Source organism: Ictidomys tridecemlineatus, chromosome 5 (genome assembly GCF_052094955.1).
Source record: "Ictidomys tridecemlineatus isolate mIctTri1 chromosome 5, mIctTri1.hap1, whole genome shotgun sequence".
Classification (NCBI taxonomy): Eukaryota; Metazoa; Chordata; class Mammalia; order Rodentia; family Sciuridae; genus Ictidomys; species Ictidomys tridecemlineatus.
The window spans coordinates 53402626-53425919 of NC_135481.1; the positions used below are offsets into that span (position 1 = coordinate 53402626).

Consider the following 23294-nt stretch of genomic DNA (forward strand, 5'->3'; position numbering starts at 1 on the left):
AAGGATGGTGGAATGTGATGGTCATCATTATACAAAGTACATGTATGAAGACTTGAATTGGGTGTCAACGTACCTTATATACAAACAGAGATATGAAAAATTGTGGTATATATGTGTATTAAGAATTGTAATGCAAAAAAAGTACATGTATAATGGCATAAATTGGCGTGAACATACTTTATATACAGAGATACTAAAAATTACACTCTATATGTGTGATAAGGATTGTAATGCATTCCACTGTTGTTGTGTACTTAAAAAAATAATAAAATCAATAAAAAAATTTAGAAAGGGAGTCTGAAAGTTTTCACCATATATGATAAATGTTTGAAGAGACAGATATTTTTTAACTTGTTTTAAACATTGTATAATGTATACACATATCAAACATCACATAGCACCCCATTGATATGTCTACTTTAATGTTTATACATATTAGTTAAAATGAATGTAAACAAAAATAAGAAACTAATAAATTCCTGGTTTTCACCTGGAGTACTTGCATTTACTGAAGTCATAAAAGCAGGCAACTCTATTACATTCTAAGGAACACAGTCTGTCTTCTTTTCTGCAGGTTAATTACACTATCTGGAAGTTGAAGTGGATTTTTCCAATTTCCTGTCGTCCTTTGCACTCTAATCCCCATCAGTGTCTTTATGCCGTTCATTATTCAAAGCAACTTCTGCATCAGTAAGATGAAATGCTCTTCTTACTTTCATTTCTTCCCTCTGCCCATTGCAAACAGTTCCACTTGCCTGACACAAAGAGCACTCAGTACATTTTGTCTTGACTGAAAGAATCTGACCAAATACTTATTTCTTTTCAAAGTTGTTTTGCCCTCCTGAGTTTATCCCATGGTTCCCTCCATCCCTCTGCTATAGTCTGAATGTTTGTGTCTCTTTCCTCAAATTCATGTGTTGAAATGCCCCCTGCCCCAAGCCCCAAAGTGATGGCATTGTGGGGGAAGACTTCAGGGAGGTGATTAGGTCATGAGGGCTCCACCCTCAAAAATAGGATTGGTGCCCTTATTAAAGGCTAGAGGAAGCTCATTCTCCCCTTCTGCCCTGTGGGGACTCAGTGACAAGACTCCTATGATCCAAGCAACCCTCACTGGACATGGAACTGCAGCGTCCTTGACCTTGAATTTCCCAGCCTTCAAAATTGTGAAAAAAGTAACTTTTTTTTAAAAAGTTACCCAGTCTAAGACACTTTGTTATAGCAGCCTGAACTCATAAACATAAATATACCCTCCCAGAAAGCAATTCCTGTTAGAGTCATGCTGTCCAATAGAAATACAATACAAGCCTCTTATATGATTTAAAAACCAAGTAGCTACAATCAAGAAGAAAAAAAAAACAGATAAAGTAAATTTAATCTAACCCAACATATTCACGTATTCTCATTCCATGTAATGAGTATAAAACTAAAACCAAAATAGTTTTTTTTTTTTTCTGTATGAAGCCCTCAAATCCAGTGTGTTTGACATAGCACATCTCAACTGGCACTTGCCGCATTTTGAGAGCCACACATGGCTAATGGCTAATATATAGGACAATGTAGGTTTTCAGCCTGAGTTCTTGGAATTTATTCCTCCAGAATAAAGCAGCCCAGTTCATGCCATTTTGAAAACTCTGACAAGGGTTTCTTGGAATGGTCGCTCAAGCCAGTCCCTATAGTTCAGGTTAATAATTCTTACTCTTAAGATACACAAGTTCCAAAAGGATGGGGTGCTTCTGCAAGTCACCTTTGCCTTGGTGGCATACATATAGGGCCATATCAGCCAACCAGAGCATTAAAGTGTGGGACTTCCACTCTCTCTGCCTCTGGGTTCTTGGAATTAGCATTCCCACACCATAACCTCCTAGACTCTCCCTGTTCCTTTTTCACCTCTGATTGCCACAGATGTGGAAGAAAAGAGACACAGAACTAAAAAGAACTAGAATTAATAGAGACTTCTTGTTCTAATCTGCCAGATAAACCAGCATGTTCAAGGTAGTCCCAGCCCTTAGTAGGTGTTTTTGTATTTCTGACAGGGGTTTATGGATAAGTAGGAAAGAGGATTTATACTTAAATATCAGAAGCCTTCTGAAGCTTGGCTGCTTACACCAGTCACTCTTTTATCTCTTGCCTTGTCCTTCTCCAAACCATTTGTCCTCTGGATCTTGACAAAGCATCTGCACAAAATTAACAGGCGTGCAAAGCCTGGATGAGCAACATTGATTTGCCTATAATCTGTTTGTGAAGAGATCAGGACGTGGTTGAAGTGATTTTAATTTCAGAGCTCAAGTCGCTAGTCTGTCTTTTTGTCAGGCAATTAGTTCCACTGACTGGGTAAGAGTGGTGCCATGAAGTGCGGAGGGGAAACACACTTGTGGAGATGGCTGTGCTTTTCTGTTTCCTCCCAGTGTTGCTCGTTGCCAGCCTTCTTTTGTCTCTTTGGTTAATTTTGGGTAGAATTCCCTGCTCAGCACCACTGCTTAGGGCACAGTGCTGTGAACCGGGTGCCAAAGGATGGGTGTAGGGACCAAATCTGTGTGTCAAGTTCTGGACAAGGTCCTGGAGGGACATAAACAAATCTAATAGGATTTCTGCTTCTGGTCTGACAGGCAGATCCTCACACATTATTTTTTGTAATGTTCCAACAATCCCAAATGATAGTTATTAATACCCTCATTTTGCTGATGATGGAATTGAATAGCAGAGCGAGGTGAGCCGTTTGCCAAAGTCTCACCTCTCAGGAGTGCAAATTGGGGTGGGACACATGGCTACTCTTCATCCCTGAGCTGTGCTGGTTACTCAGTGATCCACACAAGCCATTGCCTCTGGATACTGGAGAGGAACAGGTTTGGACAAAGGTGTATGATAGGACCAGGGATATAGCTCAGTGGTAGAGCGCTTGCCTGGCATGCCCGAGGCCCTGGGTTTGATCCCCACCACTGTGAAAGGAAGGGAGGAAGGAAGGACAGAAGTAGAAAGAAAGGCAGATGCAGGATAACAGCAAACACAGCAAGGGACTTTCCCTCACTCCAGCGGGGACTTTGTCATGCTCCCTTAAGTATCCTCCAGAATCTGAGTCACTGAAGGCACAACATAGGCACAATTTGTTCAGTGACTGAAATATGTTATCCCAACTGATTCTCATGACAACCATGAGAAGTAAAATAAGAGCATTATTGTTGTTATGTTCACTTTACTTGAATTAAAGGGAACATCTCACATTACCCAAAGCTGATTTTTAAAAAAATTCTGAGTTGTTTCAAGACTCAGACTGTCAAGGTGACAGCTTACCTATAAAGGTTGCAAGCTCCTGTGAGCAGTGACCCTTCTTTTTCTTCTTCTTTTTTAAAACACATTTTTGTATCTTCTTTCCCACAACACAGCTACTTTAGGGGTAAGCAGGATCCAATTGGTAACAATCTCATAATATCCCACTTCCAAGTCAGAAGTAGAATTTAATAATTTTTTAATGAATGAATACCATAATGGAATTCTTAGCATAGACTGAGCTAATTATGGTGATCAGTCATAGGTTGAATTAGTGCTTTGTAGAGTGACTGACTTTTTATTTTTTCAAAATGAATCATCAAAAAGAGCAAAACAACCCATTTCTTAAAGACATCAAAACACAATTTTAAATGTCACATTAAGCATTGGCAAGATGCTGGAGAGGGTTAGTCAGTGATTACTACTATTTAACAGTAATTTAAAAACAAGGCAAGAGCAATGTTTGTACCAGTATGGCATTTAAATAGTCAAAACTAACTCTACTTCGATAATGAATTAACTCATATTTATTAATAACAAATTGCATTTACTTTGTACCATTTTCCATGAAGCTTAAAAATGTGTCATGGAACTTAAACTGTGTGTGTTATTTTAGTTAATATCATGTCATCTATCTATGCCAGGAGACTGGCATTGCCTTTTCAAAGAATGACGGAGAAATCAAAGTCATGACACATTGAGGTTTTTATTTACCACGATGCCCAGCCAGCCAGTGTGAGATTCTGAGTTCCTTTCTTGTGTCTTGTGATTGTTTCACCTACACTTTTAGGGAATCTTGAGTTAAAAAAAAAAAAAAAAGACAGCTGTCACAAGGGCTTGGTTTCTTGCCAGTTTCCTACAAAGTGCAAAGTATGTTCAATTGCTAGATGCCCTAATCCACCTTCAGGGCAGGAGTACCTTTCATCAGTTCAACATGTTGGTATTTTCTGGAAACATGAAAAGGACTGTGGTACATTTAACTGAAAGGTCATGACACCTTTCAATCCTTCCTTTAATCATCTCATCTATGAGAATGCCTGTCCTTTTTTTTTTAAATTTTTTTTGTTTTTGTTTTAGATGGACACAATATCTTTATTTATTTTTATGTGGTGCTGAGGATCGAACCCAGTGCCTCACGCATGCCAGGCCAGTGCGCTACCACTTGAGCCACATCCCCAGCCCCAGAATGCCTGTCGTTAACTAAGACTGATCTCATATGGTTTAGAGTGGGCTGTATGTCCTGAGCTACCCATTGACTCATGGCGGAATGTCTGTAAGTGCTAAGCCGTGGGGACACACCATGACTTCCACGCAGGCAGCTCTTGCTCTTAGGAGCTCATGGTCCACTGGAAACTCAGATCAATAGACTGGCACGTACCACATACGGAATCAGTGTTCCAATGTGGGTAAGTAGAAGCCGCTAAGGAGGTCACATTTTTTTGGCTTGGGGGATAAGAAAAGACTTCTCAGAAAAATAGCAATAAAAAAACACCATCCAACTGAGCTCAGAAGGTATTTGAATAGTCAGATCTGAATTCAAGGACAGATCTGGGCTGGAGATAAGATCCTGATGTCATCACCATGCAGAGGAGAACTGAAGGGACTGGAGTAGACGAAATCCTTGAGAGTATGGAATGAGATGCTAAAAGAGCAAGTGAAGACTGAATTCAGAGGATATGGCTGGTGATAGAACTAACCTGGAAAGAGGGATCCATCCGGGGAGCTGGCTGTGAGGTTGAAAGAGGACCACAAGAAAGTGATGGGATCCCGCTGAAGAGAATATTTCAGAGGGGGGGAAAAAGGTCATTGCATTAAATGCTGTAGAGAGCACAAGGTCATAGTTGAAAAGTACTCACATGATTTTGCAAGAGTGAGGTCACTGTTGACTTTAGAAGGCACTTCAGGAGGAATGATGGGGACAGAAGGTGCTTGGCAGTGGGTTCAAGATTGAAGAGGAAGTAAAGACAAAAAGTGACAGCAAATAGTTTCAGGAAACTTGGTGGTGAATGACGGATGTCCTCTCTATATCCTTTGTGATAGAGAGACTTCTAAAGTGAAAATGCTTTGTGCTATGCTGGCTCAGTGAAAGTACAGATGTCTTCTCTATCTTTATATCCTCCTGGTTCCTAATGTGGGCCCCACAGATAGAGGGTGCTCCATTAATATTAGTTTAATGATTTGCCAGCTTTCGAATTTTTAGATTCTCATTGAACTTCAATGAATAAGAAGTGTATATCCATTTCATACCTTTTTCCCTTAGACAATACTCTCTGGATTGAAATGAAAAGGTCTCTATGCCAGTTGAGACAAAGATAATACATCTATGATGTAACTGAATCTCATATTTCCAGGAAATTTTGTGAATTGCAAGGGACATTCCCCTCCAAGCGGAACAAAGAGAACAAGGACAAATATATTTTAATAAAAAATTTTATTATGAGTATTTACATCAGTTCCTTGATAAGCATATAAATGTAAACTTTTATCGTTGGCATTATTTTACATATGATTTATCCAAATTCAGAGTTAATACTGTCATTTGAGTGTACAAGTAGTGAGAAAATTTGATTATATTCACAGAATATACATATGACGTGCATTCAAATTGTGTCCCCCTTAAGCCAGTGGTATGGACACTGTCCCATTGGCCCTGCTTCTGCTCCTCAGGTGCACGCTGGAATCGGCCATGTCCTCCACGTGCTCCTCGCTCTTCTTCTCCTTCAAGCTGTTGATGAACCTCAGGGTGATCTCATCCCACTCCTCAGGCAACAGCATCAGCAGGAACCCGAGGCAGATAATGATGGTAGCAGCCAGACGGACGACATTAAATATTACCTCCTGCTTCAGGAGGTCCACAGCTAGGAAAGAAAAGTCACATCAGTCACAGCCCATGACTGTTTCTAAGTTTCTCTGAAAACATGTAACCTAAGTCAGTGTCACTTCTCCATATTTTCAAAAGTCATACTTGCTACTCAAGGCTTAGCTCAAATTCCATGAAACTGAACCGAAGGACCTCTATGGTTTTCTCTCTCTCCTTTTGTACTTTGGATTTTTCTGAGGGGTGCTTAACCACTAAGCCAAATCCCAGCCTTTTTTATTTTTTTACTTTGAGACAGAGTCTTGCTAAGTTGCTCAGGGTCTTGCTATTTCTGAGGCTGTCCTTGAACCTGTGATCCTCCTGCCTCAGCCTCCCAAGTCCCTGGGATTATGGATATGTGCCACTGCACCAAGCCTGGCTTTTTTCTTCGACTTGTCCTTTGCAGTCCTACCTGCTTTTCCAGTTTCAATGGATCACTGGACATTTTTCAAATGAGCCAAACTTGTTCATGCCTATGACTTTGTATGTGTTGACCTTTTTCAAAGTTTAATTGAGGTGAGATTCATATAATATAAAACTGTTTTAAAGTGAATTTAGTGACATTTAGTCCGTTTACAATATTGTGCAATTACCCTCTATCTGGTTCCAAAACATCTCTATCACTTCAAAATTAAACTCTGTACTCAACCTTTTATCCCCCCTCTTTTTCCCCTGATAACTACACATCTGCTTCTTTTTCAGTGGATAAATGGAATCACAGAATGTGTGACTTTTACACTGTTTTCTTCCATTTCACATAAGGTTTTTAAGGTTGACTTATGTTGTGGCTGTAGCATGTGTCAATACTTCATCATTTTTTTTTGTGGCTGAATAATATCACATTATGTACACTACAATTTGCTTATTCACTCATCTGCTGATGAACATTTGGGTATATCTACTTTTTGGCTATTGTAAATAGTGCTCTTGTGAAAATTCATGTACAAGGATATTTTCAAATCCCTGTTTCCAATTTTCTTTTCTTATTTCTTTTTTGGTTCTATACCTAAGTGTGGAATTGTCTGTCACATGCTGTTCTTTTTGTATAAATTGCCCTTTCCTCCTCATATCTGACTCCATCCAACCATCCCCTCTGGGAGAGCTCTGTCTGAAGGTTTCTTGCAGGCAGCTTTTTGTAAGCTCCTCCTATGTGCTCTCAGAGCATCTAGAACATGCCTCTATCAAAGCAATTATTTTTCTACCTTGTAATTACTCACTTCCCTTTATCTACCTCTCCACTACATGGTCCTAGGGGCAGGAACTGTGTTATATTCAGGATCTATCACCAATGTTAGCACAGTTCCTGGCATAGATGAGGTGCTCGGAAATTATTTATTGAATGAATGAATTCATGGTGAATAAGGAACTTCTTTGACAACTTCACTTCTCTAATTTCCCTTTCCTCTAAATACCTCAGAGCCCTTGGGTCTGTCTTTCATAGTTTAGGCATTTAATAATAAGTTGCATTGTAGAGTTCCAACTTGTTTCAAGTATATTGGTTTTCTTTTCTAAATTCAGTTGTAAGCTTCTTAAGGAAACAAAAATGCACATTTTTTTTTGCTGTCTTGTTTATATCCCTGATTGAATAATAAGCACTCAGTAAACATATGTTGGTTTTCCTAAAGAAAAGAAAGATGGTACTCAAGACTTGGAATCATAGAATTTTAAAGTAGGAAGGACTGACGGAACTGTCACCCAGACAACCCATTTTCATTACTAGAGTTACTGGCAGGCTTCACTAGAAAGATTATTCTAGATGAATAGCTTCTCCTCTTGCCCCTGTGAGTCAAGTTGCTTTTCCTGGAGGGCCACCTGCTCTGCTCCCAAGAGAAGCTTCCGCAGCTCCCTAAGGATAGTTTGATGGGAGCCAAAAACCCTGTACATTTTCTGTACTTTCATTAGTGACGTTGACTTCAGAGTCCTAAGCTGGGTTGCCTTTTGTTTCCATAGGACTTCCTCTAAAAATACCACGAAATTAGGTTGTCAGGGAGATTGCATGAAACCCAAATGATACATTTGGTATTTAATTCTAAAAGCACAACCAAGTAAAAGCAGTGTTTTTGTAGCTGCAAATTTTAAATCTGCTGCATAGTTATTCTGTTGTCTGCCACCTTCATGATATTTAAAAACATCTTCTGAGGCAAGGGACATAATTCATCATTGCTAGAAGAAACAAGTCAGAGCATAAAGACGAACAGGAGTCTTATTGGGTCATCAGAACCTGCACATACCAAACCATGCCAGTACCTGCATTTCCAGGAACGCTGAGCACGGTCCCGATGGAGATGAGGATAGGGTACGTCAGCACTACACCGACATTCACCAGGATGTTGAAAGCTGTAAAACAAAGGAGGATCTACAGAATGAAGGAGAACCGGCATTCGAGCTCTTTTCTTCTTCCTGTGAAACAATCAATGTCTTTGCTAAAGGTGCCTTCTTAAGTGCCTGCACTGTGGGTCAATTAATCCTCTAATTTTGGAGATGGTTGCATTCATATGTCCCCCCAAATTAGTCATATTCTTTTGTCCTCCTCCATCTCCCTGTTTGCCTGAGCTCTTGCCAACTGGCTGGCAACAGGTATATGGAGCAAATGCAAAGAGGTAAAATTCAGCATACTGCTTATTAGCACGGCAAAGGTAGGGTGGGGCCAGCCAGAGGTGGAAAGTAAGTGACAGATTGAAGTTTGGCAATTTATCTCTTTGTCACTTTGCTATGTTGGGCCATGTTTCCAGAAGAGTAAAAGGCTCTAATGTCACTATCTAAAGGAAAATCTACCCAATGACAGCCTATCCTGTTTTTTTTTTTTTCTCCCTCTCTGAGGTAAACTTCACATGGACAAAGGTGGGTTTAATGTATACTTCACCAAATTCCCTGGACTGCTTCCATATCTTGATTTGTGCACAGGTAACCAGCAGACAGATCTACAGAGCTAACTGAGGGTGTAGCTTCATGCTCTTTAGTTAATCCTTTGGAACTCTTTAGTTAAATAGAACTTAATTTAAAATGATCTATCCCTTTCCAACATTACTAAAAATAATATTTTCAAAAAGGAAAAAAAAAAAAAGAGCTGGATGCAATGGTGCATGCCTGTAATCCTGGCAACGTGGGAGGCTGAGGCAGGAGGATGGAAAGTTCAAACCCAGCCTCAACAACTTAGGGAGGCCCTGTCTCTAATAAAAGACAAAAAAGGGCTGTGACTTAGAGGTTAAGTGCCCCTGGGTTCAATCCGGTTTAAAAAAAAAACAGGGAAAAATGATAAATCACAGAGCATTATTTTAACAAAGTTCAACTGAATGTCCGTTTTAGGGAATAGAGTGATGAGTACTAACAGGCATGAAAAGTCCTTCAATCAGAGAAGGTCTTTATGCACATGACTGAAGCATGTTCCGTGTACCTCTGTAGACTCAAAGAAGGGTTCTAGAACCCTTCCAGTTAGAAAGGTATGTATTCTCTACTGGCATTTATAATTCCTGCTTTAATGAAGCCCACTAACTTAGTTGCCTGGAGTCACTTATGCTTGGTAGACAATGGGTTTGACCTTCTCAAGACTTGTTCATACGACACTCCTAGCAGTCAGGGCAAAGGGATCTTCTAAATTAGTGACTGCTCCTCCTTTGTGATAAGGTTGGAATGTGTTCCAGTCCCTTGAGGGACTCAGAGAGTCAAACATAGCAAATTTTAACACATTAGGAATTATTAAATGCAAGAAGGTTCTGCTGACCTCCTCAGCTGTCATTTTGCTGGCTGAACTGGATATTTTAGCCTATTGAATGAAAGCAGTGGTTTTTCTGTAGTACTGAGCCCTTTTTGCTCAACAAAAGCCAGGCATCTTCACTGAAATGTGTTATCTGTTTTTCCTTAGTTCTTTGGATGGAATACTTACATTCTTTTTTGACAACCTAACAAAAAGAATATCTAATTCAATGTGTTATTTGTGGCCTGGGGTCTAGCCCAAGTTTAGGTGCAATTCAGATATGCCAGGTGACTGGAGGAGGCAGGCCCACCTGCATTTGGGCTGTCACTGAAAGACCGGTCACAGCCATGGTTGCAGGACATGTGGGGGCAGTTCAGATCACAGACTGGTGTTCATCTCTCAGTTCCATTTCTCAGACCAGCCACAGACAGATTATATCTGATTCCCATGGAGAAGAGATGGGTGGAAATGAAAACTTAAGATCAGGAGCTCTGAGGAGTGTCAAACCCTGGGGTATATAACAGGAGAGAGACTATCTCTTCAATTTGTAAGAGCACGGCTTTGGCACAGTGAACTCTGCAGAGCATGGGGGTGAGCCTGGTGGAGCAACTGCAGTGCCAGGTGGCACTGTGCTCTGTAGGGTGTAGAGAAAACACTGCTTGGAGCATTCCAAGGTCCAGCTAGCATGGGTGGCACCCAGTCTGAGCAGGTTTGCTTAGGAGCATGTATTACCTGCCAAGGAATACACGGGTGAGGCCTAATTTGCTGCAAAGAAACCATGTGTGTGCAGTGAGGGGCTAAGATTCAATAAAATTTTGGTTCTGATTGTTCTCATGTAGGTTGTTTTTGGCCAGGAAATATTCTAGGTGTTTTTATGAGGATATTTTGGTCTTATGGAAACATTGCTATTGATTTCTACTCAACTCAGCAGAGGTAATGAGAGATGATAACCATACATTTTTGGCCTTGGAAAGAAGAACTCAAGGGACCAACGATTAATACTTGATTCCTCTCTTGAGTGCTTCCTAAGACTTCTTTCTCCTGGGTTGGAGTGGAAAAAGATGACCTAATCATAGAATCAGGACATTTTTTTTTCTCCCTGGAATTGCAGTACGGCTACTATTTCAAATCACATCACCTTGGTAAAGAAGGTCAGCTGAGGGTTGGCAGAGGTCGTGCAGGTTGAGTGTGGCGGGTAACTGTGGAGCAGGCAAAGAGGCTGACCTTGGGCAGTATGTGGAAAGGGGAGCAGAATGCAAATGATTTGATTTTGAGTAAACAGGCATGGGGACATTGAGTTGTTGCTGTTTTTTGACTGCTTGGTGAGAGAAGAGCAGGCTCATTATTTTTTCAGGTTCCTCTTGCATGAAGTGACAGCAGTAGCACAGATTAAAAGTGGGAGCCCGTAGCTCAGCTGAGGCAGACAGCCCCAGAGTTCCAGGGTGCAGGGAGGGAAGACATTAAAAAGACTCCATGTGGCTTTTTCTTGGCCCTTGACGAGGCACATTCTGCTTTGCCTGGACTACCAAGCTCAGCTCACGCCGCCTTCTCTTTCCTGGTGAGGGCCTCCTATTGCAAACCCTTTCTCCAGGCTCAGCAGAGTGAGCTGTTTAATACGGATGTGAACCCGTCACCTCCCTGATTAAATATTAAGTGGATTTAAAATCCAAACCTCGGGCTGGAGATGTGACTCAGTGGTAGATCGCTTGCCTTGCAGGTGTGAGACCGTGGGTTTGATCCTTAGCACATAAGAGTAAATAAGTGAGGGCTGGGGATGTGGCTCAAGCAGTAGCGCGCTCGCCTGGCATGCGTGTGGCCCGGGTTCGATCCTCAGCACCACATACCAACAAAGATGTTGTGACCACCAAAAATTAAATAAAAATCTCTCTCTTAAAAAAATAAATAAATAAGTGAAATAAAGTATTGAGTCCAACTACAACTAAAAAATAAATATATATAAAAAATCCAAACCTCAATATGGCTTTCCAGAACCCGCATGAGCTGCTTCCCTCGTGAATGCCATCTCCTCCTTCCCTCTCTCCTGAGCCTGGTGCTCTGGCCATTTTGAACCACTCTGAGTTCCTTCAATTTGTCATCTATTCTTTGGCCTCCCCCAACACACGGTGGCAGACGTAGAGCATGTAAATCACACAGTATGTCACAAGACTGGATGAGGTTGCTTGAAGGTCAGTGGTGAAGACAGTGGCCTGGGCAGGCACCCCCATGGCAGGCACACCAGTTGGATGGCTGATCTAATCAAACCAAAGCCTGCCAAGAAGTTCCTAAAACTCCAGGACATTAACCAATGCAAGTTTGGCCAATAGAGCACAGAAGTATCTAAGGGAATAATCCTGCTGTGATGATCTATCTAAGGAAAGGTCGAGTGACCATAGGAAAGGGAAGCCCAAACCTGAGGACACTTACCCAGCCATAGTCCAGCCATTCCACAGAGACAGCCCCATGGCAAAGCTGCAAACGAGGACCAGTGCTCCACCTTGGTGAAATACAAGATGACCGGGGTGAAGGAGATGAAGATCAAATTGAAGAAACCCATGGTGGAGACAAAGTGTGCGGCTTCCCCAAAGTTGGCACTTCCAAGGAACATCTTAAACAAAACCTGAATGGGAAAGAAACTCTTTAGCCACACAGTTGGGGACACTTTGCTGGAACAGAGATGGGGATTCTATCTACCTACACAGTGGACTAACCAGCCCACAGCTTATCTTCCATGTCTTCCTTCCCTGTCATCTCCATGGCACTAAATGGGACGTTGAGACAAGATATTAAAATGCCTTATATCCTTTATAGAAGACAAAAATAGCCATAGAGTAAATTCCTTATGGTGTAGAAAATCGCTGGGGTACTGTACACTATGTGAAGCACAGAGGGTACATGATAAATAAGAGTACCCTAAGCCCAGAAAAATCTTCAAGGACTGAGATGCCATCAATTCTTCCTTTCAAACATGGGGCTCCTTTTATTCTTATTTTGACAAATACTGAAAGCTAAATTGGACAGAAAGCCTATAATTACATGGTTGAGAGAAATAATGATGCCTTGGCTTTATAAGCACTTTTCTTTCTGAGCTTAAAATGTCTTCACAAACATTATGTTATTCTGTGGATTAAAAAAAAAAACCTTTCCCCCCTATGGATTGTAAGATGGCAAGGAGAAGCGAGTGGCTGATCTGTCTCAGAACAGTCTGGGGGAAGAAGCCAGGCCTGGTGTCTTATTTCTTAGCTCCCTAACCCCTATCTCCCTTTACTAATTCTATCAAATAATATAGATTGCAGCAGATTATTTCTGCCTGAAATTATTATTGGCATAGGATTTTGTGCATTTTTAGCCACTATTCCCAAATCCCAGAATGAAAATATTCTGTAATGTGGTCAGGAGAATTCTCTCCATAAGAGTACTCTCCTGATTACACAGCAATTTCAAGTACTGTTTTTTATTTCAACTGAATTTATTTTTTTATTTTTCTATTGAAAGACTTAAGAGAACCTAGCATGTGCCAGTACTTAGCCACATTCGACGTTTTGGTGGAGTTTCTGTCCTGAAGCAAGTTAGATACTAATAGCGAATGAGTGAACACTTGTCAAACTTGTCACACAGAATCAGTGGGCCAAGAAATGTCAGTATGGAAATAGACTTCATGCCCTCTGAGCTGCAATGGTGGTGAATAGTCAAAACAGGCCTCCAGGAGGAATGCAAAGGGTATTCTGTGTCTTTCAAAGAGGCTTGTCTTAATGAAACACTGAGAGAGGTAAAATTGGAATTGTCCTGTAGATACATCCAGAAAGCTGGCTTTTAAAAATAAAGCTCTGTGGAACAACCTTTGAGATCTTCTCCCCGAGTCCTCACTTCTGAAGGTGGCTACAATGACCCTCGAGTAGAGTTTTCATGGATGGCTGGGAACTTAGTAGAAAAAGATTGGGGAGTACAGAGATCAGACTCAGACTCTGGCTCAGAGAGAAAAAAAAAAGTGTCTCTATTTTGCTAATGATGTGGGCTTCTGTGGCCTGGAATCAACAGGTAGACAGCAACTCTCAAGGGACAGCTTCTTTATTACTTATAATACCTTGTTGGAGTTAAAATAATGACCATATAGTTAACTGAAAGAAACACAAGGGGAGATCAAGCTTTTCCTACATATCAGCTACAACGACTTGATAATTGAGGGGCTGGAGTGTAGAGCACAGGCTGAGGGATTGACTGGTCTAGAGTTTCAATCTGTTGCTTCCTGGCTATGTGACCCTGGGAAAGTTACTTAATCTTATAAATCTTCAATTTTCTTACCTGAAAAGTGGGAAATATATATATCTATGTTTCATAAAGTTGTGTTGACAAAGTTGAAATTCTCTGGCAGGTGTCAACCACATAGCAAGCACTCAATATATGATATCATTTATTATTTAAATGCATCTATTTTTTTTTCTAACCAAAGTTTTCACTTTGCTTCCTTTCTTTATTGCTTAAATGTAAGCTATGAGTGACAGCTGATTACAAAATAAGGTGCACAACATACCTTATATAATGCAGACGTGGAAGCTGAGCCGACTGCAAATGCCACACCAATGATGGAATCAGCATGGAAATTATCTGCATATGCCATCATGACAATGCCAGTAATCGCCATTATTGCGGCAACTATCTGTCAAATAGAATGGAAAGAAACATAAAGAATTATGTCTCTGTATAATCAAGCAACACAAGGCTTCACAAAGGTTGCTAAATATTTCCTTATATTTAATTACCTCGTCTATATCGCTGCTTACATATAAGAAGGGTCAGTATTAAAAGTAAATCAGTATGCTCATGGGACAATCAGGACTAGAATATAAAAGCGATTCACATTCTAATTAAGGAATGGTAATTTTTAGTTTAATTTTTTAATTCAACTTTCTTGAGCTTAACATCCATTCTGATGAAATGGATTCAACAGGAAGTCACTTCTAAGTATTTTCATCTGTATTGTATTTTTTTTTCTTCAAACAGTTCAGCATACATTTTAATTAGCTTCTTGAATCAATTCACATTTCTAAAGATCTGAACATAACTAGGACTTGATTAAGGAGACGTAATTTTGATACAGCTAAGGGGCAAAACTTAGACCAAGGGCAAAAAAGAAACTGAATAACCTCTTTTAGGGGTTTATACAGGAGTAAATTGAATGTGCTCTGTCACTTGGGATGTCAAATGGAGGCCACTTCTTCCTTTTGTCTACATTTAAATTAATTCAATTTTTTAGGTACACCACAGAAAGATAATTTAACTTAATTATGCTGAAGCATTCATTAACTACATAAAGTGAAATATTTCATAATTGGACTGAGGTCATAATGGTGTACTGTGAAATGATAAAACAGGAGTCCACTCCCTTGGTACAACGCTGGTTCACATCTGTTTCTTTAATTGTCCTCAATTGGTTCTACTGGAAAACATTTCAGCCTTACAGCAAAGAGGAAAATAACCCTGGAATAGGGAACAATATGTCACTTCCTCACTGACTTTAAAATCAAGTTGAAAATTTGTGAGCAAATTGGAGATTAATATGTTAAGCTTCAGTTCTGAATATTCCAAATAAATAGATTCCTCTGCAGACAGCTTTTGCACATATGTGATTTTTCAAGCCCTTTTAACATTATTAGGGAGTTATTTACAATAACAAAATTTAGATTATCGACATGAGACTAGACTTGAGGCTAATCAGGGTGTGTGTGCTCTTGATGGCCTATACTTCAGGTGCTGTGAGAGCAATGCTCTACTTAATGACCAGCCAGGGCCAGTGCACGAGTGGTTACAGAGTAACTCCATACTGAAGTTCCCTTTATGAAAAACAGCAGATGACTTGAGCACAGACTCCAACGTGTCAGCGGTGAAAAACCATCTTCACAACACATTATCCATGAGGCTGCTTGATGGGAGGTGTTTCTCTTGCTGAGTGAATATCACATTCTCTGAAACTGCCACATGTGTGTTCTCCTTAGACTCTACCTCCAACTATAAGGAATAGAATTTAATATGTGCACCATGGAGGTGTCAGGGAAATTTTCCAACTAAGAAGTAATAGACTCATAAATAAACATGGTGAAGGGATTATCTACACCTAGGAATTCTGGGAGGGTTATCATCTCCCTCAATTTGGGGTTTTATAGTTCAGCCAGGGATTTGCAACCATTTTTGGGGCAATCTGATTTCAGGAAAAAAACAACAAAAAAGGCGCAGCAGACTGGCATTTTCTGATTTTTGTGTTTGAAGAATGTTCACTGGCTAAAGTACTCATGTACATAAATAGATTTCCTTCATAAGACTGAACTGGAAAGATAATGAATTTCAATTGATATTTATTTTGTTTTGGCTAACCCTTGATTGTATTTTCTTGGTCAAATAATCATGTGGTTACTATAAGATATGGCTAATGAACATGGTATTAATCCCAATGAACTTTAACATGATATGCTATTTCATATTTAAAATTATTAAAATTATTCTATAATAAATAATATTTGTTTAAACTATTGTGTATAATATATAATTCTGGATTTAGGGAATCGTGAAAACAAACAGCACATTTAAAAACAAAACAAAAAAAGAACCAGGGCTGGGGTTGTAGCTCAGTGGCAGAGCCCTTGCTTAGCACATATGAGGCCCTGGGTTTGATTCTTAGCACCAAATAAAAATAAACAAATAAAGTAAAGGCCTTCTGTCCAACTACAACTACAATTTTTTTTTAAAGCAATAGCAAAAACAAAAACCCTGCATAGAAAATGACAAACATGTAATGCAATTATCCCCAGGATATGCACAGAGGTGAGAAGTCTTCCTTTTATGAATAAGCCATTAGCAAAAATATATTTGCATGAAGTATCTAAGTTTTTTCAAGATAGGAATTGGATATGGCTAAAGAGTAAATAATCTTATAGCAATTCAAAATTATAGGCATAGTGAGCCTTTTAAAGATCTCCATCAGTCTTTAGGTTCAAGTGCTTGTGAAAATATTCTCCGGGACCACTTAAAATTGACATATCAATTACACCAGTGTCTCTCTCAATTGCTCTCATGGAGAGAAGTATTTTTCACTTCAGGGGGCTAGACAACATTGTTAGTTAAGTTCTGAAAGCATGAAAATCTGAATATTTGAGATGATAGAAAAACTTTTTCTCCGTGGTACAGGCAATAATTTATGGGTTATATATTAGATGAGGGGAAAGATAAATCGTCTGCCACATTTTTTTAAAAAAAATTTTACAACTATCTGCTAGGACAAAATTTCTATGGCATGTTTTAAGAAAGCCTCTATTTCCTCTCTACACAGCTGGAACTAAAGGAACAGACCTCAATTAATCTTGAAAATGTAGAAAAAGTTGAGGGGAAGATCTATTTGGAGCAACTGGTTATATGCTCCAGAATGGCTCTGCTAGGCACTTTATTTTTTATTTTTATTATTTTTTTGTTGCTTTACTTTTTTAAAAACAATTCTGCATTTCAATATGAATTTCTTTTTTTCTTTTAGTTTTTAGATTTTTATTTGTTATTTTAAAAATCCACAGTACAGTGGATTTTAATATATACATACATGGAGTAAAACCTATTCTTATTAGGATCCCATTCTTGTGGTTGTATATGATGTGGAGTTTCACTGGTAGTGTATTCATTTATAAGCATAGGAAAGTTATGTGTATTCATTTGACTATCTTTTCTATTCCCATCCCCCAACCCTTCTCTTCATTCCCCTTTGTCTAATCCAGTGAACTTCCCTCTCCCTGGCACTGTTTCTTTTATGCTGGAGAGTAAATGCTTTTTAAATGTTCAGAGAACAAATGACCTAAGCAGATCTGAGTCACCTGCATTTTCAGAATCCATCTTCATCAAGGAAGGAATAATAGCTAGTTCTCTCTCTCAACAGAAACCCATGAAATGACTCTTTTTGTGCTTAACACACCAGAAATGCATCTTCAGGAAGCCAGTATCTTAAATTCTATGTCAACAGTGCTGGTATGTGCTCATGCATAGGGTGTCCACAACAGAGATGCTTCTGAGACATCTTGGTACTCATGAGGATCCCCTCCCTCTGGAAATGTGCCATCTAGTGGTGCCATTCATTTGGCTTCTGAAAAGTGGTGACTCTCATAATCTAGTCCAGTTCCAACCTCTTAACCAACCAGGAGTGTCTAAGTAATAAAACCCACACCTACCACGATCTTAATTGATTTAAATTTAAATAAGAATGTTTATAACTGTAGTGACACCAAGCTGCTAATGTTTCCAGTTTTAACATCCTGAACCTCCCTGTTTTTTGTCCTTTAGGTGTTCCCACCTCGGGAGTATACCCCCCCAAAAAAACGGGATTTATTTAGCCCATTTTCCCAGCATGACTGGTGAGTAACAGCCTTGTGAAACATCTACCTTCTTCTGCATCTCAGCCTCTCAGAGAGTTTTCTGGGTCAACTATTAAGGGCAGAGGTGGACTTGAGGTCATTTAAGCCTGTTCTGAAAGACCAAAGAGATATTTGGTGATATCACTGCCCTAAATACTTACCCGAGACCCCACATGAAAGCTAGGTTTCCTGTACCTTTCATAAAAAAAAAAAAAGTTTGAAAAGAAAAAAGCTAGAGAAGCACCTGGTTTCAGAATGCTTTTCCTTTCTTGTATTTTTTTTTTTCCATTGAGGACCTCAAAATCCCCAAACCTGCATCTCCATGAAGGTGAGTAACCTCATCCCCTTCACTGTGTTTCCCTTTAACAGATGGTTTCCAGAATCATTATTTTCCTAGCAATACCAGATCTTTTAGGGCCCAAGGGATTGAAATGAACCTTTAATTCAATGTTATTCCCATAGTATTTCTTTGAGGAACTTACAGGTCTAAGTGAGCGATTGGAACCAAAACATATTTTCTTACTTTGTTTTGAGGTTACTCTGATTTTTGAAGCTGGCTGAGCATAGAGGAGCTTCACTAGTTCACACTGCAACCCTGGAATCCCAAAGCCAAATGCAATTCCCAAAATGCAGGTCTCAAACTATATTGCTGGCAGTGGCGGTACTGAAGTTCAAGGCTCCAGGTAAACAGTTGTAACTGAGATACACACTAACAGCTCGGTCAATGAGAGCCGCACCTATGAGCGGATTTAGATAGATCCATTTTCAAAGAACAGCATCCTTAAACTTCTGCACATATCATATTTAAGGTTCTGTGAAGCACTATCTCCTTTACTCAGATCCAATTAAGCCAAACAAGAGCTGAAGTGCAAGAAATGAACCGGGAGGGCAATCTATTGATTGATTTAAGCAGTCAGATGCTGTGCATATGAAGGGAAAGAGAGGGAGTTCCTCACACATGGGTGAATTCAAGGGGTGCTGGGCCTCTGAACGCCTTTTTCTGAACGCCATCTTCTCATAAGAATAAAATCCATTTGAAAATGATCTCAAAGGACATTTGAATAGCAAAGAGGGAAAGAAATCCCATTAGGAGAGACTGCAGGATACGTGTGGAGGTGGCACCTGACTGCACCTCGAGATGGAGTTAGGGATTCATCGTGGGCATACAATCTGAGAGCAGTCACAACCCAGCTTTCTCCTCTCTTAGCTCTACTCCCAGGTGGTTGTCCTTCCAAGAGAGGGATGAGAAGCCCTGCCCTGGGAAACATGAAGTCCTTGGCAGAGAAGTCTTCACTGCACATGAATGAGCAATTACCCAAGTTACTTGGAATCTTATTTTAGAATGTAATATCAGCACCAGTCAGTAGCTACTCAGCTCTAATGTCCTGTTATAGCACTCTGCGGGAGGGTTGGGGGAGGGAGGATCTCAATTCAAAGTGTAGCTCATACACTGCTGTAGGACTGCAAATTGGTGCAACCACTTTGGAAAGCAGTAGGGGATTCCTCAAAAAACTAGGTATGGAACTATCATTTGACTCAGTTATACCACTCCTAAGTATATATCCAAGGGAGTTAAAATGAGCACACTACAGTAACACAGCTACATCCATGTTTACAGCAGCTCAATTCACAATAGCTAAACTATGGAACCAAACTAGGTACCCTTCAACAGATGAATGGATGAAAGAATATGTGGTATATATACACAATAGAATATTACTTAGCTATAAAAATGAATGACTTTATGACCTTTGCCAGTAAATGGATGCATCTGGAGACTAGCATGCTAATTCAAATAAGCCAATTCCCTAAAACCAAAGACCAAATGTTCTCTCTGATGTATGGATGCTAACACTCAACAAGGTGATGGGGGAGGGGGATAGAAGTTCAGTGGATTAGACAAAGGAAAACAAAGGGAAGGGAGAGGCCATAAGAATAGGAAAGACAGTGGAATGAAGCTAACATGACTTTCCTATGAGTACATATAAATACATCACAGTGAATTTCAACATCGTGTACATCCACAAGACTGGGATCCTAATCTGAATAAGTCATGCTTCATGTTTGTAGATATGTCAAAATATACTCTACCATTATGTATAACTAAAAAGAACAAAAAATTTTAAAAAAAATGAATTCAAAGTACAGCTTAGGCAATGACAGATTCAGTCAAACTGACATACTTCAGTCAGTTCTTGGTGGGTCAAGGAGAAACTCCAGAACAGCCACAGTTTGGGAAATTAACTCCCTAGGGGTCCACATATGGCTGAAAATATGTGGGTACCAAGATGAAGGGACACATTCATTTCTTATCTGCTACGAAAATTGGGGTCTGCTGAACCTTTCTCCAACCACCAATTTTCTCTATATCATCAAGGAAATTTTAAAATGAAAGAAAACATTTGACATAATAACACAAAATTTAAGGGAGGAACTGAATCTGAAAAAAAGGTTTCTAACTTCCCAGTCTAACATACTTTTCATTGAAGTGAAAGAGACACCAGCAACTGAGAAGAAAACTTTTACCCAGTGGCTCATTTCTCTTAGAAAGAATATTCTTTAGTTTTGTTTTTGTGGTGCTGGGAATGGAAACCAGGGTCTCCTCATACTCACCTAGTGCTGAGCCAAACCCAAGCCCCAATAACCTCCTTTCATTACAGTGATGATAGTTTTTCAGGTTCTCATAAGTTTAAAAATTATAGATAAATAAGACAGGATCTCAGAGATGGGAAAATACCCATATTCAAAGCTGCAAGAGCTGGATTATCACCTTCCAACAGTTTTGTAATCTTTATCAGAAATATCAGAAATTCACTGATTTCCATGGGATGATCATAAATTAGCTGCAAGAAACTGCTCATAAACATTACCATTAAATTAGGGGAAATGATTTTATAATGGAAAATAATGTGTAATAGATTACCTTTCCAACTGTAATTGAATCTATTCCAAAGAAACAAAATATTAACGAGTTATTCATAATGCTTAATTCATTTTATATGAATAATGCTGACTGATGGTCCAGATAAACCCGTACTTACTGATCTTATAACTTAAAGCATCCTCTATTCTCTCTATGGAATTATTTTGACATGAAAAAATAAAAGTAAGGGAGGTCATAGCTTTCTGTCTTAAATGTCATTCTTGGGGCCAAGCAAATTATAATTACAAACCAATGACCATTTGTCTCTAAACTCCTGAATCTTTAATATAAGCCATGAAAATATGTGCTTTTTTTTAAAAAAATTAAGGTGCACAATATATTTTAAAACAAAGTTTTTTAAAAAATAAAAAGTAATATTGACAGGTAAACCAGTCAGTGTTGTTTTTCTTTTAATATGATTGTATTTTTTATATCTTTATTTTATTCATTGATATTTTGTGATACTGGATTGAACCCAGTGCCTCACACATGCTAGGCAAGCACTCTACTTCTCAGCTACAGCCCCAGCCCACCCAGTTAGTGTTTTTAATATCAACATTGTTGAAGTTTCTAGTTCAATGGTATAGAAGATAGGTTTCCACCTGATGACTGAAAACAGGTTTTTTTGATTTGTTTTGCATTTTGCTTTTTTTGTTTTAAGAGAGTCCTGTGGCACAGCATCGGGCAGGGCTGAGCTTTAGATGATTTATAGATAAAGGCAATAAAAGCAGCATTTATATTGTTGGTGCTGCATTCACTGTCCTTTAGTTTCTCAAATGACCTAATTATACATGTTCTCTATATGTCTTAGGAGAAAAGGAATTGCTGAGACTGTCAAAAGGCAAAATGCTGAATATGTTGTGGTGCTTCCCATATTCCATGGCCTGATTATGAGCATCATTAAAAGCACACTTTGACGTTCTCCTGGAACATGGCATCAATAAACATCAATAAAAAACGTTTCATAATGAGCAGTAAAACACTTCCTGTCTTGAAAAAGAAAGATATCTGACTTCGACCAACATGCCTGACACCACTGCTTGCTGTTTGGCCATCTATGATATCTTAATTTATGCATGTATTTATTTGCTAATACTTATTGGCTACTTCACATTTCTTCTATCAAATCTTATTTCTTACAGATGCTGTGTTAGTTTCCTGAGACTTCTGGAAACCACAGACTTGGTGACTTAAACCAACAGAAATTGATTGTCTCATAGTAGTGTATAGGTCAGTAGTTCAAAATCCACCAGGGCCATGCTCCCAAAGTCATCTCTAGGTGACAGCACATACTTTGTATGTTCCAGCTTCTGGTGGCTGCTCTGGCACTCCTGGCTTAGGGCTACGTCACTCCAGTTTCTGTCTCTGTGATCACAACTGCTGCCTCCTCTTCCATGTGTATTTCCTGTGTGTCTCTTATAAAGACAATTGTTGTTGGATTTAGGTCCCCCCAGATCATCCTGGGTGATCTTCTTTGCTCAAGATTCCTAAGTTAATGACATTTACAATGACTCTCTTTCCAAATAAGGTCCCATTCACAGGTTTTGGAAATTAGGACATGGACAGATCCTTTTGGAATGGGAGCCACTATTAAATCCACTGCATATGCCAAATTTAAAATGGCAGAGGTTAGTAGGCTATAGGCATTTGTCTTAAAACTGTGAGTTACACAGCTGATTTTTTGTTATTTTTTTTTTAAGTCTCAAACATTCTGCCTTTTTTTTTTTTGATGCAACTTCTTACATCAGTGAGGTCCATGGTTAAATGCATTCATTCATTCTAATACAATTGGTTTTTCTCACTGGTAAATCTAATAGTGTATTGATTTATTTTGGTATCCATAGGTATCTGGAGGAGCAGAAAAGCCACTCAATCTCCTTTCTTTCCCTTCTTCTAAAAAGGGAGCAGTGGACAACATAGGAAAGGTCCCTGTTCACAAAGGACTTGTCAGGGTACCTGGTGGTAGAGAGTCAGCACCGCTATGTCAGGTATAAATACATAGTGCCAAACCATTTGGGTGTCAAATCAAGATTATCTAGTGGAGCATGTGATATCACATTTGGTATATTCTAATGGTATCAAACCATCTTGGCTTTCTTCTTAGTATTCATGTCAAGCATCACTTCTAAATTTTTCAGCATTTCCTAAGATTCTATCAGAATTTTCTAACTGGTT

At 39.3% G+C, this 23294-nt stretch overlaps 1 protein-coding gene across 1 annotated transcript in view; it reads right to left on the reverse strand.

Moving 5' to 3' along the window:
* Positions 1–5676: 5676 nt before the first annotated feature.
* Positions 5677–23294, reverse strand: part of Slc35f4 (solute carrier family 35 member F4) — a 230798-nt gene continuing 213180 nt past the window's right edge. Inside the window, exons 5-8 of the mRNA XM_078049959.1 lie at positions 14344–14469; positions 12240–12432; positions 8369–8458; positions 5677–6122 (exon numbers count right to left, since the gene is read on the reverse strand). Of these exons, the coding sequence (XP_077906085.1) occupies positions 5881–6122; positions 8369–8458; positions 12240–12432; positions 14344–14469 (651 nt within the window). The 3' untranslated portion in view covers positions 5677–5880. The remainder of the gene's footprint in view (positions 6123–8368; positions 8459–12239; positions 12433–14343; positions 14470–23294) is intronic.